General features: G+C 34.0%; 1 protein-coding gene across 2 annotated transcripts; it reads left to right on the forward strand.

Annotated features, from left to right (window-relative positions):
- The first annotated feature begins 227 nt into the window (after positions 1-227).
- LOC134535836 (broad-complex core protein isoforms 1/2/3/4/5-like) lies at positions 228-23,030 on the forward strand. 2 transcript variants are annotated; one of them, XM_063375158.1, is made up of 6 exons: positions 228-439; positions 795-984; positions 4,979-5,146; positions 8,440-8,638; positions 11,649-11,933; positions 15,845-23,030. In XM_063375158.1, the coding sequence occupies exons 2-6, from the start codon at positions 799-801 to the stop codon at positions 16,162-16,164; spliced, it is 1,158 nt and encodes a 385-aa protein (XP_063231228.1). In that variant the 5' UTR covers positions 228-439; positions 795-798; the 3' UTR covers positions 16,165-23,030. The 2 variants fall into 2 exon arrangements, with proteins under 2 accessions (XP_063231228.1, XP_063231229.1); XM_063375159.1 differs by lacking the exon at positions 228-439 and adding an exon at positions 442-530.
- Positions 23,031-27,602: the final 4,572 nt, after the last annotated feature.

Genomic DNA, 27,602 nt, shown 5'->3' on the forward strand with positions numbered 1-27,602 from the left:
ATATAAATATATATATAAATATATATATATATAAATAAATATATATATTTTTTTTCAGTAATTATGTTTATAGATATATCTAAACCTTTTCTTTATTGGATGCCTTTATACTTTGACTAATTATTTATTTTCGGAAAAATTCTCTTATTCTACAATCATGCTCTGTGCTTAATGAATATTGTTATACAGAAACACCAACGTTAAGATAAGAAAAGTTTACTGTATAATGCCACGAATACAAAGTATAACAAATATTTAGTTTTTATTAATATCTTTAATTTATCTTTAATAAACATTAAAAAATATTATCTTGTGGTTGTTGACATATTTTTGTTTATTATATAAAATATATTGCAAAAATAAAACATGACAAAAGTATCGTGAGGGCAGTGATTTAAACCGTCTGCTGGGGATTTGGGTTTACGAGCACAAAACATTGGTAAGATATACGATTTAATGTGTAAATATAACATGATATGTTATGGCTTGTGTTTTAATGGTTTTGGAACTTTTTGTTGTTCCTAATTTCGGTAATTTGATGTGATAGTAATGTTGCGCATTGTGTATTGTTAGAACCTGCTTCTTTTTTAGCAGTCAGGAATGTGTAAGAATAGAACGGCTGGAGAAGCTGGATTTCGCCAGTAAAATAAGCTCCCTGTAATTATGGGCTAATGGGTCACGTGTGCCTTCTCGGCAGCTAGTGGCTATTCTAGTGGCCGGTGCGCGGCCGTATTGCAAATACCGAAGTGGCAGTGTTGTTTTTGGTTATTAACATGGGCATTATTTCATTGCAGAATTATGAGCTCGGATCAGCAGTTCTGTCTGCGGTGGCACAACTACCAAAGCAGCCTTCTGGCATCCCTACCACAGTTTCTTGATGGAGATGATCTTACTGATGTTACTTTATCTGCCGGAGGCCGGAGTTTACGGGCTCACAGGGTGGTTCTGTCAGCGTGCAGTTTGTACTTCAAAGACTTATTTAAGGTATGAGTACTTTACTTAAGAATTGGCTTGCTCCTTATATTTTATGTAAAATTATAACCTTTACCAGACTCCTAAAATGTTAGTTTTTGGTAGTTAAAATATTGTGAGAATGGTACTAAAGTTATGTAATTAGTTTTTGAATAATTTTATTCATGCTGGGCTGATACATTTGATATACCCGAAGCATTATTGGATTTCTCACACACATTATGGGTTATCAACCAGTTGCTAAACAAAACTTTTTTTTTCATGTAGGCCCTATTGGACTTAATTGTGAACAAGAAGTTCAGTACCACAGTGGTCTAATGGTTTATAAATGGATTTTTTTAATTACATTATGTATTTTAATTTGTTTTAAAGATATACAGTGAAATGTATTTAGGGACTAATTGAAAATGTAGTTGTCAAAGTTAAATACGTATAATTTTTTTGTCATGTCAATTATGAATTTTCATATTGACATGTTCTTGTGAGGTATTTAGACTGGGTAATTTTATCATGCAGATGTTTTTTAACACTTAAATCTGGTAAATCAATTTTTGCTGGCATCATAACTAGTTAGGTCATGGTAAAGAGAGCTTGCAGTAAGTTTTAGTAAAATATTTATAAAAAGTTTACAGTGTAGCAGTGCAATGCTTTGAATATTTGGGGTAGTATCCAAACAAAATTTCCAGAAAAAGTGTTTTTGGGTCCAGAAAATTTTACTTGGCATTTTTTTAATAAGAGCCTGTCAAAAGTCCTCTAATATTCAAGAAAACTCATTAATGGGGAGTGTTAAGAACTGTATGAAGATCATAAAAATTACTGCATATCATATAAGTGACAATTATAATTACAACAGCACATAGTAACGTGTACAGTTTTGTGTATGGCAAATGAATGTGCAGTTGATTGGATGTATATAAATGTCTTTTTTTTTTCTTCAAAATCTAAATTCAAAGCAACTTTATTGAAATTTGTACATCACTTATTTATTAGGTAAAAATATTCATTTATATTTACCTACTTTCAGTTATTATTTTTTTTATTTTACTTTAAAAATAAATTTAAAATTCACCAATCCCTCACTTAGCATGACTAATTTGTTCCTAAAAATGTTTGTGTTATCAGAAATCGTGTATTCTGAAGCATTGGTCTCCATAAAGATCAAGGCTAAACTTAATGTGTTCCAAAATGCGTAGGGAAATATTATTTACGTAATATAAATGCGTAGAATAACACTCAACAATAAATATCTCACACCATTTATCTTTATAAGCCTACCATTGAAAACTTTGTATGACAAATACGACACCGCGTAATGGGAGATAGTTATTGTCAGTCGGCAGGTTGATTGCCCGTCCGGGCATGACCTTCAACTCACGTGGCATACCTTTCCACGAACTTTCTAAACCATCCTTTACCGATATTACTGTCAGGATATTTTAATTTTTCAAAAATATAAGTGCTTATTCGTGTTTCACCGCTTGGTTAACACAAATCCTGTCAGACCCGTGATTTTTTTTCATTGCACCATTAATTTAACAAGATTTTCCATGTGAATCATGAAAAGTCAGCTAGTGTAATTATTGAAATTCTTTGATGTAGTTAATAATTTCAATTTCTCTAGCCTACCTCTCTCAGTTTTAAGAATTGTTTCTAGAAATTTGTGTCTGAAAGTCAAAATTACAGTGTGTCAAAAGTATGTTAAATACTAATCTCGTGACTAGACCTGTTAATGACGTGTAAACAAATTCAAATGTAATATTTATATTTGCGTGTAAGGTTTTGTGCAGACGGTGACAATATACTTCGACAAGCACAATATCACACTTTATATAAATAACTTAACTAAAATAATTTATGTTAAAATACAGATGGAATTTGTTATCACTCTCGACTTTAAAGCATCTAACAATTCTCTCATTTGAGTAAGTTATCTTTAAGACAAAATGTTAATCATTTGTGTGTTATTTATTTTAAACTAGCTTCAGTCCGCAGAGCATGGACTACTGGGTACGTAACTTGCAGTACCCGTCAAACAAAATAGCAACATGTTCTTTCAATATCAAGTTCCATCTATACTATCTAATATTATTTAGTTCGGGATCGCGATTCCGGAATTTAAATGCTAAATCTAAAGATGAACAAGTACACGGTCTTTTCATACAAAGAATATGTTCGATACCATAAAAGATTCTAGTTCGGTGAAAATTGTTTGTCTTGTTTAAATCGTAATTCGTGAGGATACTTCTTTAATCCGCGAGTCTTCGGGTGATGGGGTAAGGGACCAAACCTTGCTGCAGGATACCCACGAGACGTGTAGGTGCTCGAAGAATCCTTGGTTCGCCTCAATCAGGACTGCGAACTCGGTGTTGCTCCTCCGGTCTCTAGCGGGCGGCAGGAATACGCGCCGTCACGACTCCATCCTTCGGGCTGTGGGCTGCAACTGGGCTGGACTGCACGACGGTCATCCTTCCCGGGCTCGAACTGCGACTTTTCGTTCTTTGACAGGATTCTTCTTTCTTCAGGCTGATCAACGGCTTCTATTCTTCGTAGTTTCAAAGCAATTTACATTCATTGGACGATCTCTTGAATCTGGATATTCGTCGACTTCTCTTCTTAAATAATTGTTTGATTCTTGACGTATGAGTCTTATCCTCGTTGATTAATTTATTAGTTCCTTCAGGATCTCCATCAATATTGGCATTAATAAACAGTTTCAATTCTTCTATAAATATTCAATTCTAACTTAAAGTCGAAATCGTTGCGTTTCTAGATGTTGCCTTCATCGAGTCTCAATTTGTTCTAAAAGAATCTTTTTCCCCGTTACTAATAAACGACTTTCTTAAGGTTGTTGATAAAACAAAACTATTAAAATTACTACCCATTACTGTCGTTGTTCATCTTTAAATTAATAGTGGTTTCAATCAAAATACTGCTATTCTAGCCTTGACAATTATTTAAAATAAAAATTAACATAGAGTAATAAATAGACAAAACGATAACCAAAGAAATTTAAATCTGATGTAATCATAGATTACAAATGTAAACATACGGAATAAAGTGTAATTAAACAAAATAAATACTAAGGAAATTAAATATTTACTTTCTATAAAGGGTAAATATTGCCTTTATAATCATCTGTTCATTTCTGTTCCGGTATCTATTTTCAGATATATTCCCGCTAGTACTACCAACAACATCAGACTCATATAAACGTTTGATTGAATCCTTATTTTGTACGATTGTGCACACAGTTGACGTGCTTAAAACTAAAGTGCGACCAACATAGGTGTGGCCTTCATGACATTCTGCATGCTGTATTACTTCTAGTTTTGTCTCAAATACTTGTACACGATGCATTATGCTCTCACTTGGAAGCCATGATTCCAACTGCATATGCTTCAGCACTTAAAGTTATCATAAGACAAATGAGCAGACATTGCTTTGTGTTTGTGTGTGCGAGTTCCCTGCCACTGGCTAGACTGAGTTCATCATGGCCCGGGCGACAACAGTTGGTCCCGGTGGCATACATGAGTACGTAAAAACATTTGGTCATTTACATTCCATAGCCGCAACTTAACTTGCCTTAGCTGATGTTTGTTCAACAGCCGATAGCATAGTCAGAATTGTGCGTGCATCTCTTCCCTCCTCGTGTGGTTAACTGTATGCCATGGTACATCTGTTTACCAAGTTGAAACAGACTTTGTGGCGAACATTTTTTTTTTTTTTTTTGCCTGTGGCAATTTTGTACTAACTGAAATTTAAGGACGTGCTATTCAAGACTGGGGCAGTAAAATTAATATCACGCTAAATTAATTCTGAAGACATGCTAAGTGAGGGATTGGTGTGATTCAATCAGAGATAAAAATATTATTAGAACATGTATGTTTTTTGAGATACGTCGGACACCTCTGCCAATACACGGATGTCTGCCAAGCGTCTGTAGCGGAACAACGGTGACTCTGAGCAAGGCTGGACTGCTGCAGGAGGGCAGGTGCCGTGTTCGCAGGCGATGCAGCCCGTGCAGCACCCGGTCATCATCCTGCCGGGGGCCAGCTTCACGGACCTGTGCGCCCTGGTGACCTTCATGTACAGCGGGGAGGTGAACATCTACCAGGAGCAGCTGCCGGGACTGCTGGGCATGGCCGACGCCATGCAGATCAGAGGGCTGGCCGAGGTGACTGGCCTTCGTGACGCCGGAGTCTACCATCCTGGCCGCACGTGCCGTGTGCACGGCTTCAGCAGAACTGCCCTAGATATCTGATTGTTTACAAGGTTTTAATATGTCTTCAAGCATTGGGGAAAAAAAGTTAATAATTACGAAGAAATTTTTCTTTGCAACTAAATTACATAGACGGGATAAAATCGAGTCACAACTTTATAGAAATTAATATATTTAAATGTCCCCCTTTATATCCTAATGATCGAAGTATAGTTCATATCTAAAAACTTTTCTTTTGTAATCAAAGTAATCTTAACAATTTAGTAAACATTTATTTAATTTTTAGTAGAGAATTGACTTTTAAGTACATGATACGTAATCTTACTTAATTGTGTTCTATGTAGACCGAAACATTTTCAGAATACCATGGGGGAGAAAAAAAATTTTTTGCACTTAACAAAACAGTACCTATCCTTCAAACAAGAAATAGCTGAACTATAGAATTTTCTTTATTCCAAAATATTACTATTTAACAATTATTTAGCCTCGTAGCTAAAACATAATATTAATAATAATAATAATAATGACAACAACAAAATACTTTTTTCACGGATGACTCACATTTTACCACTACAAAAAAAAGCACATTCGCTCTGGATGGTTGAGTAGTTGGTATTACATAATTCGTTTTTAAACTGTATATTACTAGGTGACTGAAAAGGGCCAAAAGTGTGTTTTCAGAGTAATTTCTGGGCATGAAACAACCAGTACGGATTCTTCAAACCACTCGAGGGACTTGCATTACACCTTCATCTTCATTTCTTTGTAGTTTAATGATTGCTGTGGTTACTGCTCAGATCTTGTAAGTTGCTGTATGCACGAGAATAAGACTGCATGCCAGTGCACACCCTTGCACTTGGAGAGGTGATCCCACACTATAAGCATCAGTGAGCATGGCACAGATCCTGAATTACTAATAATAATACTCGTTGGACTAGGCGGACTCTTTAAATTGATTGACAAAGGCTTATCCTGTAATGCTAACCCATTGACTACGCAGCGCATGTTGTGTTTGGGTCAAGTCTTTGTTATGTTGCAGTTCAGAGGTGCCAGGTATTTTTGTGTAGCGTCATATTTTTCAACATTTGAGATTGAATTCCATCTGTGATAGTGCCTTGTAAGAAACGTCACTTTGTGGATTGTTTGTTTCTGTTTGGAACACTTTTGTTACGACATTGAAGAATCTGCATGCTGTGACTACGTCTGCGTTAGCAAGTAGTGCAAACATAATGATTTTTTTGTTTACAAAACAATTTTTATATGTTTTGGTTGCCAAAAGATTATAAAAGACTTAGAAATCAGGGGTCAGTCACAATTAATGTTCTTATCTTGGACGTAGAGGTTCAGTCAGAATTAATTAATTTTATTTTTGTAGTGCAAGAAATATTGATGCTAGCAAAAATATACTGAGGTACTGCTATCTTGAGTTGTCATTTTAATTTTGGTCCCCCATTGACTGCCTTTTCAGTTTTCCTTCTGTCTCAGAATTTTATGGTTCTTATGTGGTTCACATTTTGGGATTTTTAATTTCACCTTATTATGATTATTATCAAGAGTGTACGCAGGATTTCATTTCAGAAGAAGGGGGGGGGGGGGGTTTGTATATATTGCCATATTGCGTGCTGTTTGCTTTCAAATTCTTTCCTTTTAGTTGGTGGGCATGATAGGTATTTTTTAAGAGTTTGGGGGGGGGGGGGCAAAGTGATGGGATGTATCTTCCTTTCTCTCTTACATATGTTCCTGATTATTATTAGCATTCACTGTTCCTCCATTTTTATATGTCCCTGCCAATAAGCATATGAACTTTTCTAATATATATTTTTTTCATTTGTTTGACATGATAATTTCTTTTTATCTTTTAGTAACTTTACTGTGCCACAAAAACTTATTGTGAAATCTTCTTGATCATTTTAATAGCAAGTTAAAAAAGTTCAATACTTTCTTTTAGACATGTTTTTCTCAGGGGTTCTGTTCACACATAAGCGAAGAGGATTGTGTCCTATTCTTATAAATTACCAAACTTTTTATGGTATAAAGAGGAAGAAGGAACAAACAGGAAATTTTCCCATTGTGCAATAATTTTTGTCACAAGCTCAATTTATGTAGTTTGCAAACTTGGTAATGAAGAGTTCTTGTTTGATTATTAATTTTATACTCTATTATTAAAAAATCACAGTGTTATATAATATAAATATTTTATTTTTCTTGAGAGTTTTTTATGTGATATCTGTAGTGTATTTTGCTATGTCGTGCAGGGAATAAAGTAAATAATAAACAGATAATCATTAACTTTTGTTCTGACTTTTAGATTTCTCATTTTATATCTCCCTACATTCAAAATTGTTTTATTTTCAAAATTGTCCTTATTTAGATTGATTTTTTAAATAGTCATATATTTGTTCCATTATTATATTCTGAATAGTATTTTATTTGAATCTGTTCTTTATTTTAAGCAGTCTGATATTTTAATCAGTCTAACATTAATTTTAGGTTACCTTTCATTTAAGTGTTTGTTGTAGTAGCGGTTTCAGAACCGTGGCATCAATTTATTTTAATTTTCTGTCTCTGCACTAATGAGAATGAGAATTAGCAGAGTTTTGCATGGTTTTTATGAACATTTTATAAACACAGAAAAATAAAGATGGGTGACAGATAATATGAGAGAAAAAAAATTGTACTATGAAAGTAAATGGGTCTAATGTTCAATTTCTCTGTCATAATACATTTGAGCAATGATTATTTTGTGTTTTGATGCATTGCTAGTCAATTTGATTATATTTAAATTTATTCATTTTCCTTCTTTGAGTCTTCATTGTGAGTATGCTATTGGTGGTAACCATTTGAGAATTACAGTAAATGGTATTCCCAGAATTTTATGTGCTTACTGTGTAAAGAAATGTGGTAAAATTGGAAAATCCTTTCCAAACACTTTTTAACATGTCATTTTTAGTTCAATTTTCAACGCACTCAATTTGCCTTAGCATTTATTACATTGTGATAAATTACAAGAATGTTTTTGTAGATGTATTATGTCTGTAGATGCATCACAATTAGCTTGCTTAACTTCTCTATGAACCTCAGGTATAAGAATGTGTATTTTAACGTATAGCAATTTTTTTATGTAATTTATTTTATTTGGCTGAATGGTTGCAGCACAACTTGGATATAAAGAAGTCTGGTTTGACTAATCAGAGTGGAATACTGCTGAGAGGTTAAATCTTCATGTGGTGGGGTTTTTTTTTGTGCAGATGTCGGGAAGGTTCAATAACAATGAGCATGCAAGTGTGCCTAAGAAAGAGTCGGTGCCTTCAAGCAAGAGAACCAAAATCACCCCCGCTGCGAACTTCCAGAACTTGAGGCCCGACAGCGACAGTGTTTCAAACAGCAAGCCACCGCAGACAGAACCCATTGATCTTCACAGCCACTTCTCCAAGTCCCCACTGACAGGCAAGTGCCATGCTCACCAGCAAACAAGTAGGCAGTAGAGTTGGGTGGGATCTCTGGCTTTTCCCAAAACATCAGGTGGGAAATTACTTTTTCTCGTTTCCTGATGTTATTCCATGTGCCAAACTGCACTTTAACCTACCTAATTCAATGCAAGCACATGTAAAAAATATTCACAGGCACAATTGTAATCAAGCGCTTATTCAGCATTTGAGCATTTGAAATGAAAACCAAAAAAAGTTTTTTTACAGTGTTGCCAAAAGGTAGTGGAACGAATCTCGTCCACAATTGAAAATACAAATATGTATTATACATTAAACACATAAGAAATAGTTTGTTTTTTATCGAGTACTGGTATCAAAAAAATACAAACGAAATTGACTACAAACATGGACTACATCAATAAAAACATGGGAACAGTTATGATGTTGAAAAAATGTAAACACTTTATTTGAAACTATGTTTAAATTGATAGTTACAATCCATCTAGCATTATGTTCACAAGTAGTAGCTTAGTTGCTGCATTTATTTATTTATGACTCTATAAAATTGCTACTTGCACCTTGGAAGCAACATAAATGAACGTAAATGTAAATATAAGTGTTATAATCGAGTGAAATTTTAATGTAAATGTGTTTATAATATTTTTAAATTTTTTGTGTTTCTATCATAAATAACTAAAGCTTGAATTAAAAGTATAAGTAGGAGTTAATTGTATTACTAGAGTTAATTTCATCACTATTTAGTAAATTAAATTTTTTGTTTTAATTTTGTGTTTATCATAAATTTAAATAGATTGACTTATTTGGTGGTATCAAATTATAATGGTCAGATTTAGAACTACACAATAAAAAGGACATTTTCCCTTTGTATTAGTACAGAAATTGTTGAAATTTGTAACATAAAATAATTCCTTATCCTGTCTCGTTTCCTACGAAAATGGAAAAATATTTTCCTAAACCAAAATTTTTTTTTTGTTTGGGTGTTTCCCTTTTAATCCTTAGTTTCTCTAAAAAAATATTATTATTGATGAGTTTAAAATGCATATAAAATTAAAATTCACTATAAAGGTGCAGCTTTAATTCTAGTAAATTCTATGAATGGTAAATGCCATTGATTGTAACATGAATTCCATTTTCAGAGTACAAAAAAAGTCTCAAAAAATTTGTTATTCTGCATTAGAAGCTTGTTTCAGACATGCCACAGTTAATTCAACTGGTTTATTAGTTAATAAGGATATGAAGCCGTCCTAACCATTGTCTGAGGTTTCTCCTAATGGGATTTTGCTATATCAAAAGTGAAGAGTTCATCATTGTTTCTTTCAAAATCGCGGGGGTAACAATCATCTACTGATAGTCCTAACAGTCCTCTTGTACGCTCGTCTAGTTGTGGGGTGTATCAGTGTCAGTGAGGTGGGATAAGTGCGACGCTTGCTGGTGTATCTAGTGCAGTATAGCCTCAAAGTGCAAGCTCTGAACTGGCACGCAGTATTCTGGTCATGCATAGGATAACTATTAAATTTGATAGGAGAAATGAAGATAAAGATTTGGTGTTTTCAAAAATCTTTACTGGCTGTTTCATGTCCAAAAATTAATCTGAAAACATGTTTTGGCCCTTTTCACTCTCATAAAAATACAGTTTGAAAATGAAATAAAGAAACAAAATTACCCATCCACTCACAGTGCATTCTTAAACTTTTCGTAAACAGACACCACTCGGATAGTTCGAGCAGTTTTCAAATTGTTGGTTTATTCTGAAGCTCTGCACACTGTGTATATGTGCTCAGGTAGGCAGGGCTCTTGAATACTTTTGTCTGAAAGGTAGGTGTTTCCTGATTGGTTGCAGATTAATGCCAGTCAGAAAACACTCACATCAGTAAAAAAATATTCAAACTTGCAGCATAAAGTAATGCTGTTAGATTTGTGTCATTTTGAAGTAATGACACCATAAATTACTGCATTATGTATTTGCAATAGCATGGTCATAAATTAGAAATTTTGTCTACGTGGATTTTTATTTTCGTACTTCAAAATTACATGGTCACTTGTGTAGCATTAAACACATTAAACACAATGCTACAAATTAATAATATGATGACTGAAAATATATTTTACCCCCTTTTTAATAGCTATTTGCTTCCTTTATTGCATATTTATTTTAACAAAAATATCTGTGATGCCCAAGTGTTCATTTAATGTTTACCTATATTATGACCTCACACATGTCTGCAGTAGCTCTGGTGACAAAAAAGCCTGAAGCTTTCAGTTTCAGGGCTCATTTAATGTATGCCAACCAGGATGTGATAGTGCAAGTCATGTGGTTAGTGATTCATGCATACATTTATTTAGTTAACAACAGAGACTGCAATTACTTGAAGAGGTTAAATAATCTTTATTGTTAATATTAAACATTAGATTATGCTTTTTTAATGTTAGTGTAATCTTCTATACTAAAAAAATATTTTTGTAATTAAAAATTGTGTTAGCACCTACTTAGGAAATGTTATGTTCAAGGTCTTTATATGTTATACGTAACAATATGATATGTAACTTTTTTTACACTGTAGTTTAATTTTAAGTGTATTAAATCTCAAAATGTAATCCAAACAATTATTTAAATATACTTTACGTGTTTTTATATATTTTAACAGGAAATAGTATCTTAATATAAATACTAGACAACAAGGAAACATTGTTTTGAATAACATATACTCCTATGGAAAATATGTGTTAGATTAGTGCTATATTTTGATTAGTGCTCTCTGTTTTCCTGAAACCAGTTAGGGCATTACTTCAAGGGGCAGGTGTTAAAGCAAGAGGACTGCCAAGACTCTCCGTAGGAGATGATGGTAACTGGAAATTTAATACCTGAATCTGCTTTTTTGTGAAACATGTTAACTTGATGGGATGGGTTCCAGGTATCTCGTATATAGTCTTACACAGCCAGGAAAAGTTTGACAAAGATTGATTCTTGCAGTTGTGGTCTTAGCTGAAGTCGGTCTCTGGCCCCGCAGGTTTGGACGCGTACGCAGGAAGCGAATTGAGCAAGCCGCTGAAGAGATTCAGCTCGGAGCTGAGCTACGCCGGCGTGATGCACCACAACGGCGGGCCGGAAGCCTGCACGGACAGGAGCAGGAGCAAGTGCGCCGAGGGCACGGACGAGCAGGCCAAGATAAAGGTGGAGAGGAGCAACTCGACGGGGGAGCCGCGGATGTCCCCCGAGCTGGCGGGAGCCCTGAAAGCTGGCACCAGGCGGGACGAAGACGACGCTGAGATGACCGAGAGCAAAGTCGGGCAAGGTACGTCCGTCACATTCACTTTCCACGCACCTTATCTACAGCGGACGGGTGAATGGGCTAGGTGCGTCCGTCCTGTTCACTTTTACGCATCTTTCCTACAGCGGACAGGTGAAGCAAAACAATTTTTCGATCACATTATTTCTTTATTTTATGCTATTGTAATACATTTTCAGTGGCCTTAAATATGTTATTATTGAGAGGTAAAAAGCTGTTTATTTATAATTTAATTGATTTATCAGGTAAGAAGTGAACCTATGTACTTGTAAGAAAAGTAGACTTTTCTATTACCTATTTCAAACTATGTGCATAAAGTTGTCATAAAGTAAATTGTTTATTCTTGTAGCATTTTTGGATAATGTTCGCCAAAATGAATATTTATCTTGCATTTTGATTACTTTCAATTTTGTTTTTTTAATTAAATAAGCAGATAACGCTGTCATTACGGTAGTTATTTTTCTGACTAATTGTCTTAAATCAGTTTTTTCTGGTTGCTGCGGTCAGGGAATTCCATGTACCCTGGAAAAGTCATGTAAAAGTCGGGTAAATCAAAACAAATTTCTGGAATTACTGTATACACTTATGAAACAACACACTTTTTTTTTCATGCTGTTAAAATTAAAATTTTTCAATTTGTTTAAGAAAACTTGTTTTTTTTTTATCTTGCAATTTTTAACTCTCACATCACAACAGGCAAGACAGCATGTAAGAAACTACAATAGACCTTATAGTGTGTCCCGCAATTTTGACTAATAGACAGGCATTGATCTTAGAATAGCATGTCGCTATGATGTACATTGAGACTTGCTTTGGCGATTTTGACTACCTAATTGGTGTGAGCAATAGACGGAAAAATTTTTGTTACTTCCATGGCGTGCTGTGATTATAGCCGAATTACAATTAAAAAAGACAAAAAAGTTTATAAGAGGTTCAGAATGAAGCCCAACTATTTGACGATGAAATATTTTTAATTGCCAAGCAACAGCGTTAAATTCTACTAACATTTTATATATTCAGTATTTTAAACTTACTAGCAACTTTGCCATTACTTCTTTGAAATGTGTAAGTACTTTTTAAATTTTTTTATAATTGTGTTTGTTAATTTGTGGGCTTACACACATGTATATTAAAAATTTATGTTCTGGTCCATTTTTGACAATTAATTTAGTTGTTCTACTTGAATTATAAATGCATATAGATAAACCACTCATTAAAAAAGAGTACTTAAGCTAACTAATGTTTAGAGATTAACTCTCTGTAAGGACATCGCGTATACAAATTATTAGATGGTCGTACTGCAAATATGCTGGAACGAAATTGCTGTTTACAAACTTTACAAAATAAGTTACAAACTTGGATTACAATCATATGTAATGGTCTTGAAAATTTGACACAAAGACTGATAAACCTGGAGTGGTCAGGGAATTTCATATTTAAAAATCTGCAGCAACCCTCTGTATTAATTTCCTCAAAATTTACATGACTGAGTGTGGTGCTAAATAAAAACCTTCATATGAATAACCCTAAAAATATAATGAAAATTTTAGAAACATTTTTTCTGCCTGACTGAAAAAAAATCTTAGTGTTCCTAAAACTTTTCTCAAATATCAGGATTCCATACATACCTATTTTTTATTACCTATATTTTATAAGAATATCCCGCTGCCCAAGTCTAAATATTGACTGAAGGACCTGTCAAAAATAGCTCAACTATCTGGAAGTGTAGTAAAACCTTTCCATGTTTTTTTCCTTCAAGTCCTGCATGCTTGTGTGCATGCTGGGAACAATTTTTTTTTTTCTGCGGTTCGCCAGTCCACAAACACTGGCTAAACTTATGGGAGTAAAAGGGCATATAATTATTATGGGAGTCTTTCCTAGTGGCAGAGCACAGAAACTACCTACTTGAGCTGGGCCAAGGTCAAGCTTATGTCATTCAATAGAGAATATTATTAATATGATAATTTAATCAATTACATAGCAAGGGAGCCTTGTGTGTTTCATCAGTTGCTGTACAGTCTTGTTGAAAGTACTTTAGAAACGCTACGAATGTGCTTTTAATGAAAATAAACTAAACCTTTTGGCTGCACAGAATATGCGAAAATGTATACTTGATGCTTTTGGAACATTTAAGAAAATTTTATATGTTTTGTACATTAAGTTTTCAGAATGTTTTCAGAAGTTACACGAATCTACCAGAAGAAATAGGAATTTGAAATCTATCTGTGCCTGTAGGCCAAGCCGATTACATTTTATTCAATACATGTTTCGTACAAAATCAAGTGCATTTTTTTAGACACAAAGTTATGCCCTCTAAAAATGTGCACCTACACACACCACTTCATCAAAAAAAAAATAATGGGTGCATACTTAGGTACGCGCTTTAAAATATATACTTACTTGGCGTAGTTGTCAAATCCTTGGAGTGTATGTCTGCTATGCCTCACAAGCGAATGCACATTGTGCAATGTCATTTAGATATGTATCCGACACATTTTTGTTTTCCTGTTAAGTCTCTCTTGAACCACGTTCAGTGATGTTGCAAATTCGAGATTTACAGGATTCCAACAGTTTATTTGAATCAACTCCACCTTTACTCACAATTTCTATGCAAAATAATTCTTTAGGTTCAGTCGTGTATCATTGCTTCTGTAAATTACATTCTCGTCCATAGCCATACTGATTCTTGCTGGGCCAGCTACTTTATACGCAATGACAATAGTCACATTCACAATCTCAAATCTCACTTCAATTAACAAAATTTTCATTTCCTATACATACTGAAGTCCTGGGCCCATAAACAGTTGATTTTGGTGTGGTGAAATAAAGTTAAAACAAACTCCATCAAAAATTTATAACACAACACCGCACATATCACCGAACATACATTTCATGCAGTTGTACTGATCACAATATCGTTGACTACTTAGTTACAAGTTTTGCGTGTTGTCTATGAAGATCACATAGAGAATTAAAATTTCTTGTTTGACTGGCAAATTTTGAGTCTCACGTATCACTTAATCAATCAATGAATCAATCAATTTTCATGCCATTTCTTTCATTTTTAATGGGTTTTCAAATGCCGGAAACCCGGAGGCTTGATGTAAGCCGTATTACAGAAATTTCTGAATCAAGGAATACAGAAATAAAAATTTGATTGATTTATTCATTCATTCATTCATTCATTCATTCATTCATCTCTTGGCTGTTTTACATTTGGTACATGACAAAAAAACACTATGGCTATATAATTAAATATTAGATTACTAAAACAATACAATTAAAACAAACAAAAAAAAAATACAAAAATAGTAAAGTGCACAAATTTAAAATTGCTTTTACTTAAACTGGTTTTGCAATAGGAAGTACCTATATTAAGGATCCCATGTAGTCATAAGTGTGTATTGGTGTCAGTGATGCAAAATAAGTGCATTTCTCACTAGTGCTTCTAGCGCAGTATCACCTCTAAGGGTAACTTTGATATTTGAGTGGTAACCACAACATCATATGGCAGAGAAATGAAAATAAAGGCATAATCTCTTGGGTCTCTTGGGTGCTTTCAAGAATCTGCACTAGATGTTTTTCATGCCTAAAAGTTACTTGAAAATACCTATGTGTTTAGCCATTTTCACTCTTCTAAAAATACAGTTTAAAAACTAAATACAGGAGCAGAACCGCTCATCTGCCTTGAGCATATTTTTTAAATTGCATGGTTTTTTTTTTCCGAAGCGCTGCATACCTGATGTGTGCCCAAATAGGTGGGCCCCTTAAGAGCTTTTACGGTATTTATAAATGTGTCGGTAACGATATTGAACCAAATAAATAGGTGCAGGTATCATTGGAACTGTATCAGTATGAAATGCTTATAGCGTAGATGGCGGGTGAGGCTGTTGAGGCGAGTGGCAATGTGTGGGCAGGCGAGCTGTCGCCCGCATCGGAGGACTCGATGGGCGGCATGTGCGGGCTGGAGGCCATGGCTGAGCGCATCCAGGGCGCGGCCGGCTACCTGAAGCTGAGCCCCCCGCGCGGCGCCCACGGCAAGCTGTTCGCCACCTGCCTGGTGTGCGGCAAGCAGCTCTCCAACCAGTACAACCTGCGCGTGCACATGGAGACCCACCAGAACCTGAACTACGCCTGCCGCGCCTGCAGCCACGTGTCGCGCTCCCGTGACGCCCTGCGCAAGCACGTGTCGTACCGCCACCCGGGCGACGCCGCGCCCCGGAGGGGCAGGCCATGAGGCCGCCTTCCAGTCAGCGGCGCGCCGGCTTTCGCAGCCAGCTCCGACAGTTCTGTTGGCGGGCGAGCCGTTCCTGTGCAGCTGCGGTGGTGGTGCGTGCCATCTTCGAGGGCCCGACCTTCCGGTCAGCCGCGTGCTGGCGATTTAGTTTAATATTACGCATTGGTGGTGGCATGTCGTTGTGTTGTTCATGAATCAACCACAATTCGGTCAAATTCTTGTGGTCAAGAGAGTATTCGTAGGAAAATAGTAATGGTTCCTTTGGAGTTTGGACCAAAAGCAAAAGTTTGGGTTATCGTGTATTGAAGGTATGTATTCAGGTAAATGCATACCTGTACATGATGATGATTTTGATAGAAACTTTCTTGCTCTGTTTGATCCTTTCAGCTGCTTTTTTTTCCACCTCAAAAAATGTGCCGAAATGAAATTTCGTTTCGGAACTTACGATTTGTCCTGGAGTCCTTTAAAACAGGTGGCACCTTTTGAACAAAATTTTATTGGGGAAGAGATGGAAAACGTAAAAACATAAGCTGAATATTAAATTTTAAGGTGTTGACAATGGTTGATTCACTAGTTGCAGTTTCAGGAAGTTGTGGTTGTGCGTGGTTCGTACTGTTGCGATTTTCTTTTCATGCCGACAGACCAGCACCCGGACACCTGTTGTTTCGGGATTGTTATTTTATTTGCGTGGTTTTTGCCCGGTGAAGAGTTGGTCAGTTGTTTTTTTTTTCCATGTACATAGCAGTATCACCTAGTCTCCTTGATCTCCATTGCATGGAGGGACCTATATTGTTACTCATTTGTGTTTGTTACTTTTAATGCTTGTGGAAAGGGTTATTACGCTGGGTTCCTCACTTCACGTATGCTGTGTTTTATAGATGGTACAAAGTTGTAGCAGCTTGAATGTACAAAGACTGCAAAATCGTATGAGAAAAGAAGCCTTTACATCACCAATTTTGTTTGTTCACTAAACAAAATTGTCAAACCAAAAAAAAATTTACCTTTTGTAGTCATGTATTGGGCATTATTGACATTATTGAAAGTTTGATTTTATTTACCCCAAATTAGTTTTATTTAAGACGTAGTGTTTGTTGTGTAATGTATTCTGATGGCCAGTTTTCTTGTTGACTTTCAAATTGTATGTGCCTTCGCTGGAAGAAAGGCAGCCTAATCATTTTGCCCAAGGCAGTTGTGCGTGGTCGTATGTAAATATTTGTGGTACGTAGTACAAGTTATATCTTTAAGCTTACTGGCAGTTTTGTGCCATTGAATTTGTCAAATTTGAATTATGTAAGTGTTGAAATATATTTATTTTTTATTCTTGTTATGTAATAAGTGCCTTTGGACTAGTATAAGTTTGCCATTTTTGTGAGTTGCAGCACAGCAGTTCATTTTTTAACTTGACACATGGAATTTGGCTGGTTTATGTTAAGGAATTACATAATTGTAGCAGTTTCATTACAGCCCCTCATTATCAGCAGATTAGGTTTGACTGATACTACAGGGTGTAGTTTTTTTCTTTAAATAATTTCAGTATGCTATGCAGTTGCATATGGATCTTTTTTGCCACAGCTAGTGTGTGTGATTGCATTCGGTTACTAGATTCACATCTAATGTGAAATTTTCTCTCCAGCAAAACTTATGCAAATTTTTATAATTATTAATTATTTATTTCCAAAATGTGGTCACTTTTTTAATATTTTCTTCTCCCCTCCCCTTTCTTAAGATTGTTTAATCCTACATATTTCTTGTGGAATAATTATATTTTTGTTGGTAGACTATTATTATTATTATCATCATCATCATCATCATCATTTATTGGTTATATAAAATTTTTTTCTGGGTTGAATTTGTTATCGATATTGCAGACTTTCTATTTCACTCCTTTTTTACAGCATAGAAATACTGCTAAGATTTTGCTGAATTGAATGTTCAAAGGATAAAAGCAAAACTTTTTTTTTGTATTTCTTATAGCTCAGCTCAGAGTTAGAAGACAATTTTTAAGAAATAATACATTTTACAAAATGTAGACAAACGTGAATAATGTTTATGAAAAATTTTATTTTGTTTTAATTATTTTAGTGTTAGTTAATGCTGACCTTGAACTCTTAAGTTTTATTTATTTTTTCTCCTTTATAATTGTTGAAATGGGTCCTATAAATGAATTACCTAAGTAGGAGGTTTGTGCACTAACAGCTTTATGTTGTTTTCTCAAAGTGATTCCATTTTAGATGGGCAAGACAGACATGCTGCTACAATAATGCCTATGATGAAAGTAACATTTGTATGAGTCCACCATTTACATAGAAAATTCAGAAGCAAGTGCAATGATTAAGTATTATCAATTTACAACACATATTTTACTAATGTAGGGAACAAACTAGTCCATCCTTAATGTATATATAGCAGTTAATTTATCCAAATTAATAAACTTTTCTGGGGTTAAGACTTGTAACATAATCCTACAAAATAAATAAATTATTCAGAGTTCAAACTAATGTACTACAAAGTCAAAATAATTTCAAAGTGCACAGTTGTCTTATGCATTTTAGTTAGTTTAATGTAAAAATATACTAGTCAACACTACTAGTACTACTTAGTACTTTTTGTGGCATGTAGGAAGTATTAAGTATTTAGATTTAATTTTTAAAGGCATGCCAAAGTAAAATTTGTTATATTTTTTGATATCTGTTATAATACATTTTGATTATGACGAGTAAAGGGTGAATACACACACACACTGGCTGTTGTAATGACAAATATATTTTGAATAGAGATGAACAAGTGAAATTTTTACTAATTAAACTGCATTGTATTGAATTGTCAACACTTTTAGTAAAGTATTATTGTAGAAGTTAATTTTTAGTTGATGTTAGCACTGTTCTGTGATGACATAAGATGCCATATTATATTATCATGTAGCATAATTATCATTAAGATCAGTACAAACATGAAGTAGGAATGAAAATTTTTTTGATGTATCCACTTGTAATTAATGAGAGAGTTGAGTTTGTTGGAATGTATTTCACTATTATTTAAAGCCGATATCTAGAGACCTGAAAAATTTGCGGGTTCATTTTGTGTTATGCTAAAATGCAAATAATTATACCTTAGTGCGGCTTCTGCCATTGGTTCACTGTTAATCTGGAGGACTGAGGGCCAATTAGAGACCCTCACTCATAAAAGTGTCGAATCACAGGTTACCCAGCAGCCAATGTACAGTTGGCATTTGCCCTAGTGTGTAGAGGATATTGGAGTCCATCCTGAAGTTCATTGAACCCGCGAATTTTTCCTGTCTCTACCGATATCCTTGCAGACGTGGAGAGCGTCGGAAATGAACTGCTTGCTGCAGCGCTGATAGTACCTGCTGTGTCACTTTCATCGGGAGTGTGAAAGGTTCGACAGCCGTGGAGCAAGAGGTGTTTGGTGCTCTCCGTCTGACTTGCTAGCAGCCAAAGAGACCCGAGTTCCCGTCGGGTGTTCCCTTCCTGCAGCACCGGTCACCACGGCACCTGCGTCGAGGTAGCGTTCGCACCAAAGCTAGGTTCACCGTACCAAATAGGACATTAGTACAAATATTTAACCGGATCCAAATCCACAGATGTGATTGTCCCGACGTAGCGACCGGGAGGGAGGCATGTTTTCCACTCGGTAGCACCAGAAGGAGAGGTTGGCGTCTCGGCCCGCAGAGTGGAGGGGTTTCGCGAGGCGCGGATGTGGGAGTGCACTTGCGAAACATTGCCCCGAGCTTTTTATTTTGCAAAGTGCTTTCCGTTGCGCGACCGTTCAGTATCTGCAGTTGGAGTGGAAATACAAACACGTTGACTTCGTTGTGGTGGTATTATTAGTTACGTATGTATGAGATAATTCACTGTTGCTCTTACATATTGTGTTTTGAACATAATTATAAAATAAATGTAAATCAAAACTAAGTTAATTATTAATTGGCAATTGTTAAAACTATTATACTTAACATGAAAATTATCCATGGTTCTGGTTTTTTTTTTTTTTTATGTTTGAGAAAGCACATTATGATACTGATGTTTTGAGAAATTCACTAGATAGTTGGTCATTAGCCACTGCACTTCTCAAGCACAAAGTCATCAGTTTTTTTTAACTTGGTTATTTAAACAGTTCTGTTGCTTCATTGATATTTATCACCACATCCCCAAAAATTATTCTCAATATTTAACACAAAAACATTGGTTTCAGTGCATAATAATAAGTTTTACTATAAAGTTAAAACTATCATTTGTGCCATGACGATGCTTTTTCATCCATCGCCTTTGTATCACTGTGGCTCTTCAAAGACTGCTATACAAATAACAATCTGCAAACTGTCTGTGCTAGATACAGAGCTCGACTTTTTTTAGTTTGAGTTTCCTATTTATTGAAACCTTTTTCTTTCTATAAACACACATCCTATTATGGAAAAAAAAATTTATGCTATGAACTGAAAGTACAGTTTTTTCTCCTGTTCTGAGTTACGAACCCATTTGGATTTAGTTTGAACAGAGAAGGCAGAAATTTACAGAATTTCATAATGAAAAATCACAACATTGATTAAAAGTGATAAGTTGGAGATTGTGTGTTACTGGCCATTTCCAACACAGTTATTACTTAATGAAGCATGGAAAGTAAAAAAGAAAATCACGCGACCTATTTTGATAGCGGATAAATTTAATTTGCTGAGACCAACCTTTATCTAAAAATTTTCAAAATAACTTACAGTAAAATTTTTAAATGGGTAAAAATTATTTTTAAAATACTCCAAATTAGAAATTTCAATAAGTTTATTTAAAACTGGGAGCTTTTGATAGCACTTATACTGTTTAAAACATTATGTGATTACAGTTTTCACTATTTTTTTTTAACTTAATTTCTTTTTCAAATCATTAATGAAAAAAAAATAATTACATGCAGTTAGCAATCTTTCATTAAATATCTATTTAATTCACAATACATTTTTGGCCTGTATTTAGAAGTGACATCAGTTTAATAGCTTCTATACTGGTGATAAAAAAATGATTTAAGCAAAACAATTTGATGTAAACAAAAATAATACTAATTCTTTGGCTAAATTAAGTTTTATCAAGAGTATTTCATGAGATCATGACCGTTATGAAACATTACTTCGATTGAAGACTACATCAGTAAGTGGCAAAGTTTGAGAACTGATAAGGAAGAAATTTTTTGAAAGTATGATAGTGAATGAAATATAAATAAATCATCATTATGGTAATGCTATCTGGTACTTGCATTTTTTTTGTCGTATTGTATTGAGCTTATTATATTAAGAGTTAGAAATATCTTAAAAATTGTTTATAACTGTACCAAAACAATGAGTTTGTAGTTGCGGGTAAATTTTTTTTATAGTTATTTGTGTTGCAAGGGTACTCATAGAAGCTCTTAGAAATAGGACTTCCAAGATCATATTGGAAGCCAAACCATTTGGGTACCAACTCAAAGCTCTGGTTGGGCACCCTGTTGCTCATAATATTTATCTTACAAATTGTACTGTTGTTGGATTAGGGAAATTAGGGGGATTGGATCAATAAGAACATTCATGAGCTTCTGGATCCACTACTGACCTCCAGCACTTTAGTTTTTACAGCTGAAATGAGTTAGATATATACATAATATTTTGACTAAATGTACAGTAATGCTTTCTACTCCACCTGCGTATATTGAATGGTTTATTGATTTTTGTTTGTGTGCTAAAAATCCTTTTTTCTTAAATAGTGAAGTTTCTTTTAGTTTTGTGTGTGTTGCATGTTTTAAAGTGTTTGCATATTAAATTGTTTTGTTTCACATGTTTTAATTTAGTTTTAGTCATTTGCATGGGCATTACATATCACCATTTTATGTTGCAACATATTTATCACATAAGGCTGATAATCAGTCAAGTTACCAAATTGGTTTGAATTTTTCCTCTCACCTTATGTTTGCTGTGTAGATATATATTTTTTTTTTTTTTGCAATTGCATATGTTTCTTTGATCAACTTTCTTAGTCATGATGGTGGGCTGGAACTTGAAATCGATGTGATTAGTAAATGGTTTGAAAACATGTTTTTGTTTTGTATGTGTATGTTGGCAGCAGTAGTGACAACTGAGTAAAGTCCTCCTGTCCTGAGGCTTTGAAAGTTGGTTCACAATGTTAGTTCAACATAAAGTCACCCCACTGAACGTGGTTTGGGGTGGAGTGTACCTAGTCTTAATTTTCGTAACTGCTGTACATATTTTGAAGTTAATGTAATTGTATCGTAGTTTGTCTCCTGTGGACACTTGCACAGCATATTCAGCACAGGTATCCCATCCGCCAACAAAAATCCTTTGAAGAGTGTGCGTTTTGATTTGAGGATGTTGTGTGGAATTTTACTCCTGGTGTTAATTTTGACTAAGTATCAGTAATCACTATGTACCTAAAAGATGTGCACTTACCTAAATTTTTATTGTATATGGCTTATTGTGCTTATCTCTTGGCATATTTAAATACTGAAACAAATTTTAAAATAAGAGTCAAAGTTTATATGTTCACTCTTTATATATGTCTACTTTTACTTGTGTGTATTTAAATAATATATATCTTCCCAAAGGTAGCTTTAAACACTTGTGATATAACTGATTTATTAGGCCTTTAGTTTCATTGTGGGACTTAACAGTAATACAGTTCACTTTACAATGTAAATCAACACAATTTAATATAAAAATATAATTGTTTAATAATAATCGCAGGAAAATAATGACATGCAGCTGAGAATATAAGTGCTCTTTATCATACCTAGTTTGTCATATTGAATGTTGAGTTTTTGTTTGTCCTTTTAGTTTGGTGACTGAAGTAATTTTGCTCTTGATAAATATGTCAGTATAGTCAACTTCTTTATTAAGTCTTTTTTTATGGTGATTACAGAAATTATTTTTTAAAAAATTGGTGATTTTATATTGATATGTGAAATAGCTGTGTATTGGATATGCTACAGCTGAAAAATGCATCACATTTTTGCTCAATGTAAATATCACATGTAATTTGTTTTCTTGAATTATTTTAAGTGTTTCTTATCGCAGGGAAGTATGTATGTTACACATAAAGGTCCTGTAATTTATACCTGTGAAATTGTCTATTTGAAGCCATAGAAATATTTTACACCAAAGACTGGAGTTTAAAGATTCGTTCATAGCTACATTGGATGTAGTCTTGTAGAAAAAAAATATTGGCTCTGTTTTTGGCCATGTAGAGTTTGAGGTCAGGTTAAAGAAAGTGGAGGTAGGTAGGTTGCATTGTATCGCCACTGTTTGAAATAGTGTTTTGGTAGGTTTCTTCTGTTATTTTTTTTTATATAGCAAGACAAAATAAGTAGTAGTCATAGGAAGCTTCTCTATTCAAAACTATGGCATCATTTAACATGTGAATTTGATTGGTTATACTGTCAAATGATTTAAATTTGTGTTTGGGATTTGACTGCACATAATAATAATAATAATAATAATAATAATAATAATGTTGTCTTAGTTATTACAGTGTAAGTTTACAACAAAGCACCGCACTTTAAAGGATTTTTCACATTAAAGAACATATATTCAGGATCACGGGCTTTCGTGCCCATGACTGAAGTTGCTTTACTTGAGGGTTCTGACCGTGTCTGAGGTGCAGAGCACCTACGTTTTGGTCACATTGAAGTCGCCATCTTCAGGGTAATAGTTACCTTCTTAACTGCTACCCTGAAGATGGCGACTGAAGTGTTGATGTGGTTAGAACCTTCAAGCAAACAACTAAATCCCTTATATGTTTTACATCTGTTTAAAGAACACTCATTATTAAGTCCAGAAATTGTGGGTTTTATGAGGTGTGTTAGAATGAGATTTCACGTAAGTAATTTTTATACCCCTGCTCTCTCTTATTTTGTCTTTTCTTCTTAAATTTGTACTGATTCATAAATGTATACTGCCACAGGCTTAAATGCTTATTAATGGACATATGTTAATCATTTTTTTATCACATACATATAAAATTAAATCAAACAGAAGAATAATAATAGTAGGTAGCGACCCAAATTTTTTTGTAGTTTGCCAGATGTCGCAAGCTGCTCGCTGCACGAGTTTTGTCAGCGTAATGTGCACAAAAACTAGCAACACATGTTCGTTAAGTTGCTATCTTGCATGTAGTCGGGTACAGTGCCGGTGAAGTGTCATTTTAGCAAGCCTCATACACCTGCCCATACCTATCTTGAAAATTACAGCAGTCATTTCGACCAAACATTTTTTAAAATTGTTTACAAAATGCCTGATGTACTATGCATGATTACTGTAGGTCATCTTGTAGGCAAGATATGGATTGAGCCTAAGCGACCAACTACTATATTTCCTTGTACGCAATGCAGATTTGTTTTAGAATGTAAATTTAGTTTTCTAACAGATGGCTTTCCGCAGGGACTTTCAGTTAGTGCTTTGTTTTTATGAAATAACACATTAGTTTTGTACTGGTATCTTACATGCTACACATGTTATTAATGATTTACATTCCAGTTACCATTGAAGTTATAGTGTTTTACAGTGTGCATCTAAGTCCGAGTTTCTTAGTAGTGGTGCACACGAAGGTTGTAAATTTTTATACACTTTTGTTTATTGTTTTAGGTTTGTTTCAATCTATGCTCAGCATGGAAATGATGCCATAGTTTAAGCAGGTGAGCTAACATTGATCTGTGTAAAGAGAACTACAAAGTTAAGCATCACAATAGAACGTTAAGTTGGAGGGTAGTTCAGATCCGTAACTGTCGGAAGCCACTGGAAGCTGTATTCTCCTGTGTAAACCAAAGACAAATGCCAGAACTCATTTTTTTTGTTTGTAGACTTTTTAGATTAGAGTAGATGGTAGTGGGAAGTTGTTTATAGACACATAGCTGAGAATCATTTGCATGTTATCAACGGCCAGTAATACTGTGATGTGAAGATGACACTATGTAAAACATATTGTTATATTTATATTTATGTGGGATTTTTCATGTTATTCTTGGGAATTAAAACTATATGGGTATTAGATGTAGATTATTATGTTACCGTAGATATCTTGTGATACATATTCTTGCTGCCTTTGAGATGACTTATGTGTAGAATGTCAGGCTCAGTTTAATCAGTTTGAGGGAAAACTGTATACTGTATGTTCAGTTTAAGACCAAAGGATAAAGTGCTGATACAGTGTTGTTTGGATTTTGTCACCTGTACAAACTGTAATGAGCACATTATTATTATTATTATTTTAAATATTCATCAGAAATGTTGAATTTCATGCAAAAGAGAATATCCCTTTATTCATGAGATCAAATTTTAATGGGTGTGCCATACATCATTTGGTTCATATTCCAAATGAGAAAAGCTGTCAGTAAAGTTCCATTTTATGAACAATTGTTGCATCTACGAGAAATACTTTGAATTCTTGTGTGTAATGTATTTTTTAATAAGTTTTGTAAATGTTTTTTTTAGCAAGATAACCTAACTGAAAGGGATACAAAAATATATATGCTGCCGTATTAATTGTGCATATCCTCAAAAATTTTTGACAAAATTTTGTGGTTCATGTTACCATTATTTAAAATTCTGAAATCTGAAAAAAACTTAGAAAACCAAGATTTATTTTGTGTCTTGTGTAATTTTTGTGACATTCTGTCCAAACCAAAGTTCCTAAGCCTTTCGGTGTTAGGGCATATCAAACAATACATTGAAAAAATGGTATTCAGTACCAATTTTAAAAGGTTTTTACGATGTAAAAGTAATTTTCATCTGCAAGCAATGTTGCATTAAGACAGAATGTTAAAGATAAAACACATACATGCATTATGAATGTAAACACACTACAACAATTTCATTTAAATATTGAATAACCAAATATTGTATTATATTTTGGATACATGTAAGTTACTCTAAATATTTAAAGTATTTAACTATTTTTTAAATATTTTTATAGAAGAATAAATCTGGATATTTATTTTCTGACACTTAAGCAAAACATTTTAGTAACCATACAAGTGTTTGAGGTTTTGAGGTAATTTTCTGTTGCACATTTACATGTGCATTGACTTACTACACCCAAAGCATTACATATATTGTTTCTAGTTTATTATTCATGTACATAGTGCCCTTAGATTTTTTTTATTTATAATTTCTCTAATAGTAAATTTCTGAACAAACATGTGATTTATTGTTTTGCCAACTGTATGGATGTGACAGTAAGACAAGGAACTGCAAAAGAACCTGTTCGTATTGAGCATGCTGAAAAATTTAAAATGTTATGTATTTAATTATAAAAATAATCTGATGTAAAAGTGGAACTTTGCTGTACACACCTAAGATATTGGGCCATTTCACCTTGATAATGAACGACGTGTTTGTGCTATTTTCATGTGTGCTAACGGTATAAATATATTCACTATGCACTTTTTTCCCTGTGTTAGTTGACAAGTTGGTTTGGTTTCACTAGTTTATGTTTTGTGAGCAGAGCACTTTTTATTTACCCATTGTTTTTTTTTTGATTGTTAATGTGTTTGGTTATTGGGAGGGGAGTAAGGTCATGAGCCAGCGGTAATAGTTTCACGAACTACGAGTGTGTTAGTTCAGACAGCTCAGCATAGGGGAAGTACATTATTTGAAAAGTGCTGATTTCATAAATGTATTGTTTTTTAGGCCTGTGTGAAACTTTGACTAAATGAATCAATCAAAGCTCTTTTTAATATTCGATTTGACTTTGCCAGGATATTTGCTATTCGTTTTATTTGAAGCTTTGGTTGTGATGCAATGTTTGCTTCTGATGTGAAGCTTTGCATTTGTTGCAAAGCTTTAAAGCATTGAAAACTTAAAGATTCACTATTGAAAACTTTTTTTGTGTTGTATATGTTTTGCTTCAATTAAGTTAATTACTTAAAAAAAATCAAAAGGGAGCACTCCATTGTTTTTATGAATGCTCAATATTAATTTTATGCATGGTTATTTTATTATTTTTATTGAATGATACTATAAATAGAGCCCAATTGGTTAATCACTAATCATTTCAAACATTACAAATGTTAAACAGTAATTTTTTTTTACTTCAAACCTGTATTTTATAAAATAAGTGTAATTCAGCTTCGCTGAGAGCAATGATCACAATTAGATTTGACTTCGCGTATATTTTTAACATTCAATTGGATATTCACTTTGCATAAAAAAAAGTATTCATACAGGCCTATGGTGTTCCAGTTTAAATTTTTGCAGTCTATATAAAAAATTACATATTATACACAGAGGCTTATTTAGGATAATTAAGAATTGCTTAAAAATTATTTTTGACAAATATATATATAAATGGGTGCATTTGTACAAATGTGTCTTAAGACATTTTAGATGGATGTGCCAGTAACTACTAAAACAGAATTCCCCGACATATTTTAAAGTAACTGTGATAAATTAC

Source organism: Bacillus rossius, chromosome 10 (assembly GCF_032445375.1).
Source record: "Bacillus rossius redtenbacheri isolate Brsri chromosome 10, Brsri_v3, whole genome shotgun sequence".
NCBI lineage: Eukaryota > Metazoa > Arthropoda > Insecta > Phasmatodea > Bacillidae > Bacillus > Bacillus rossius.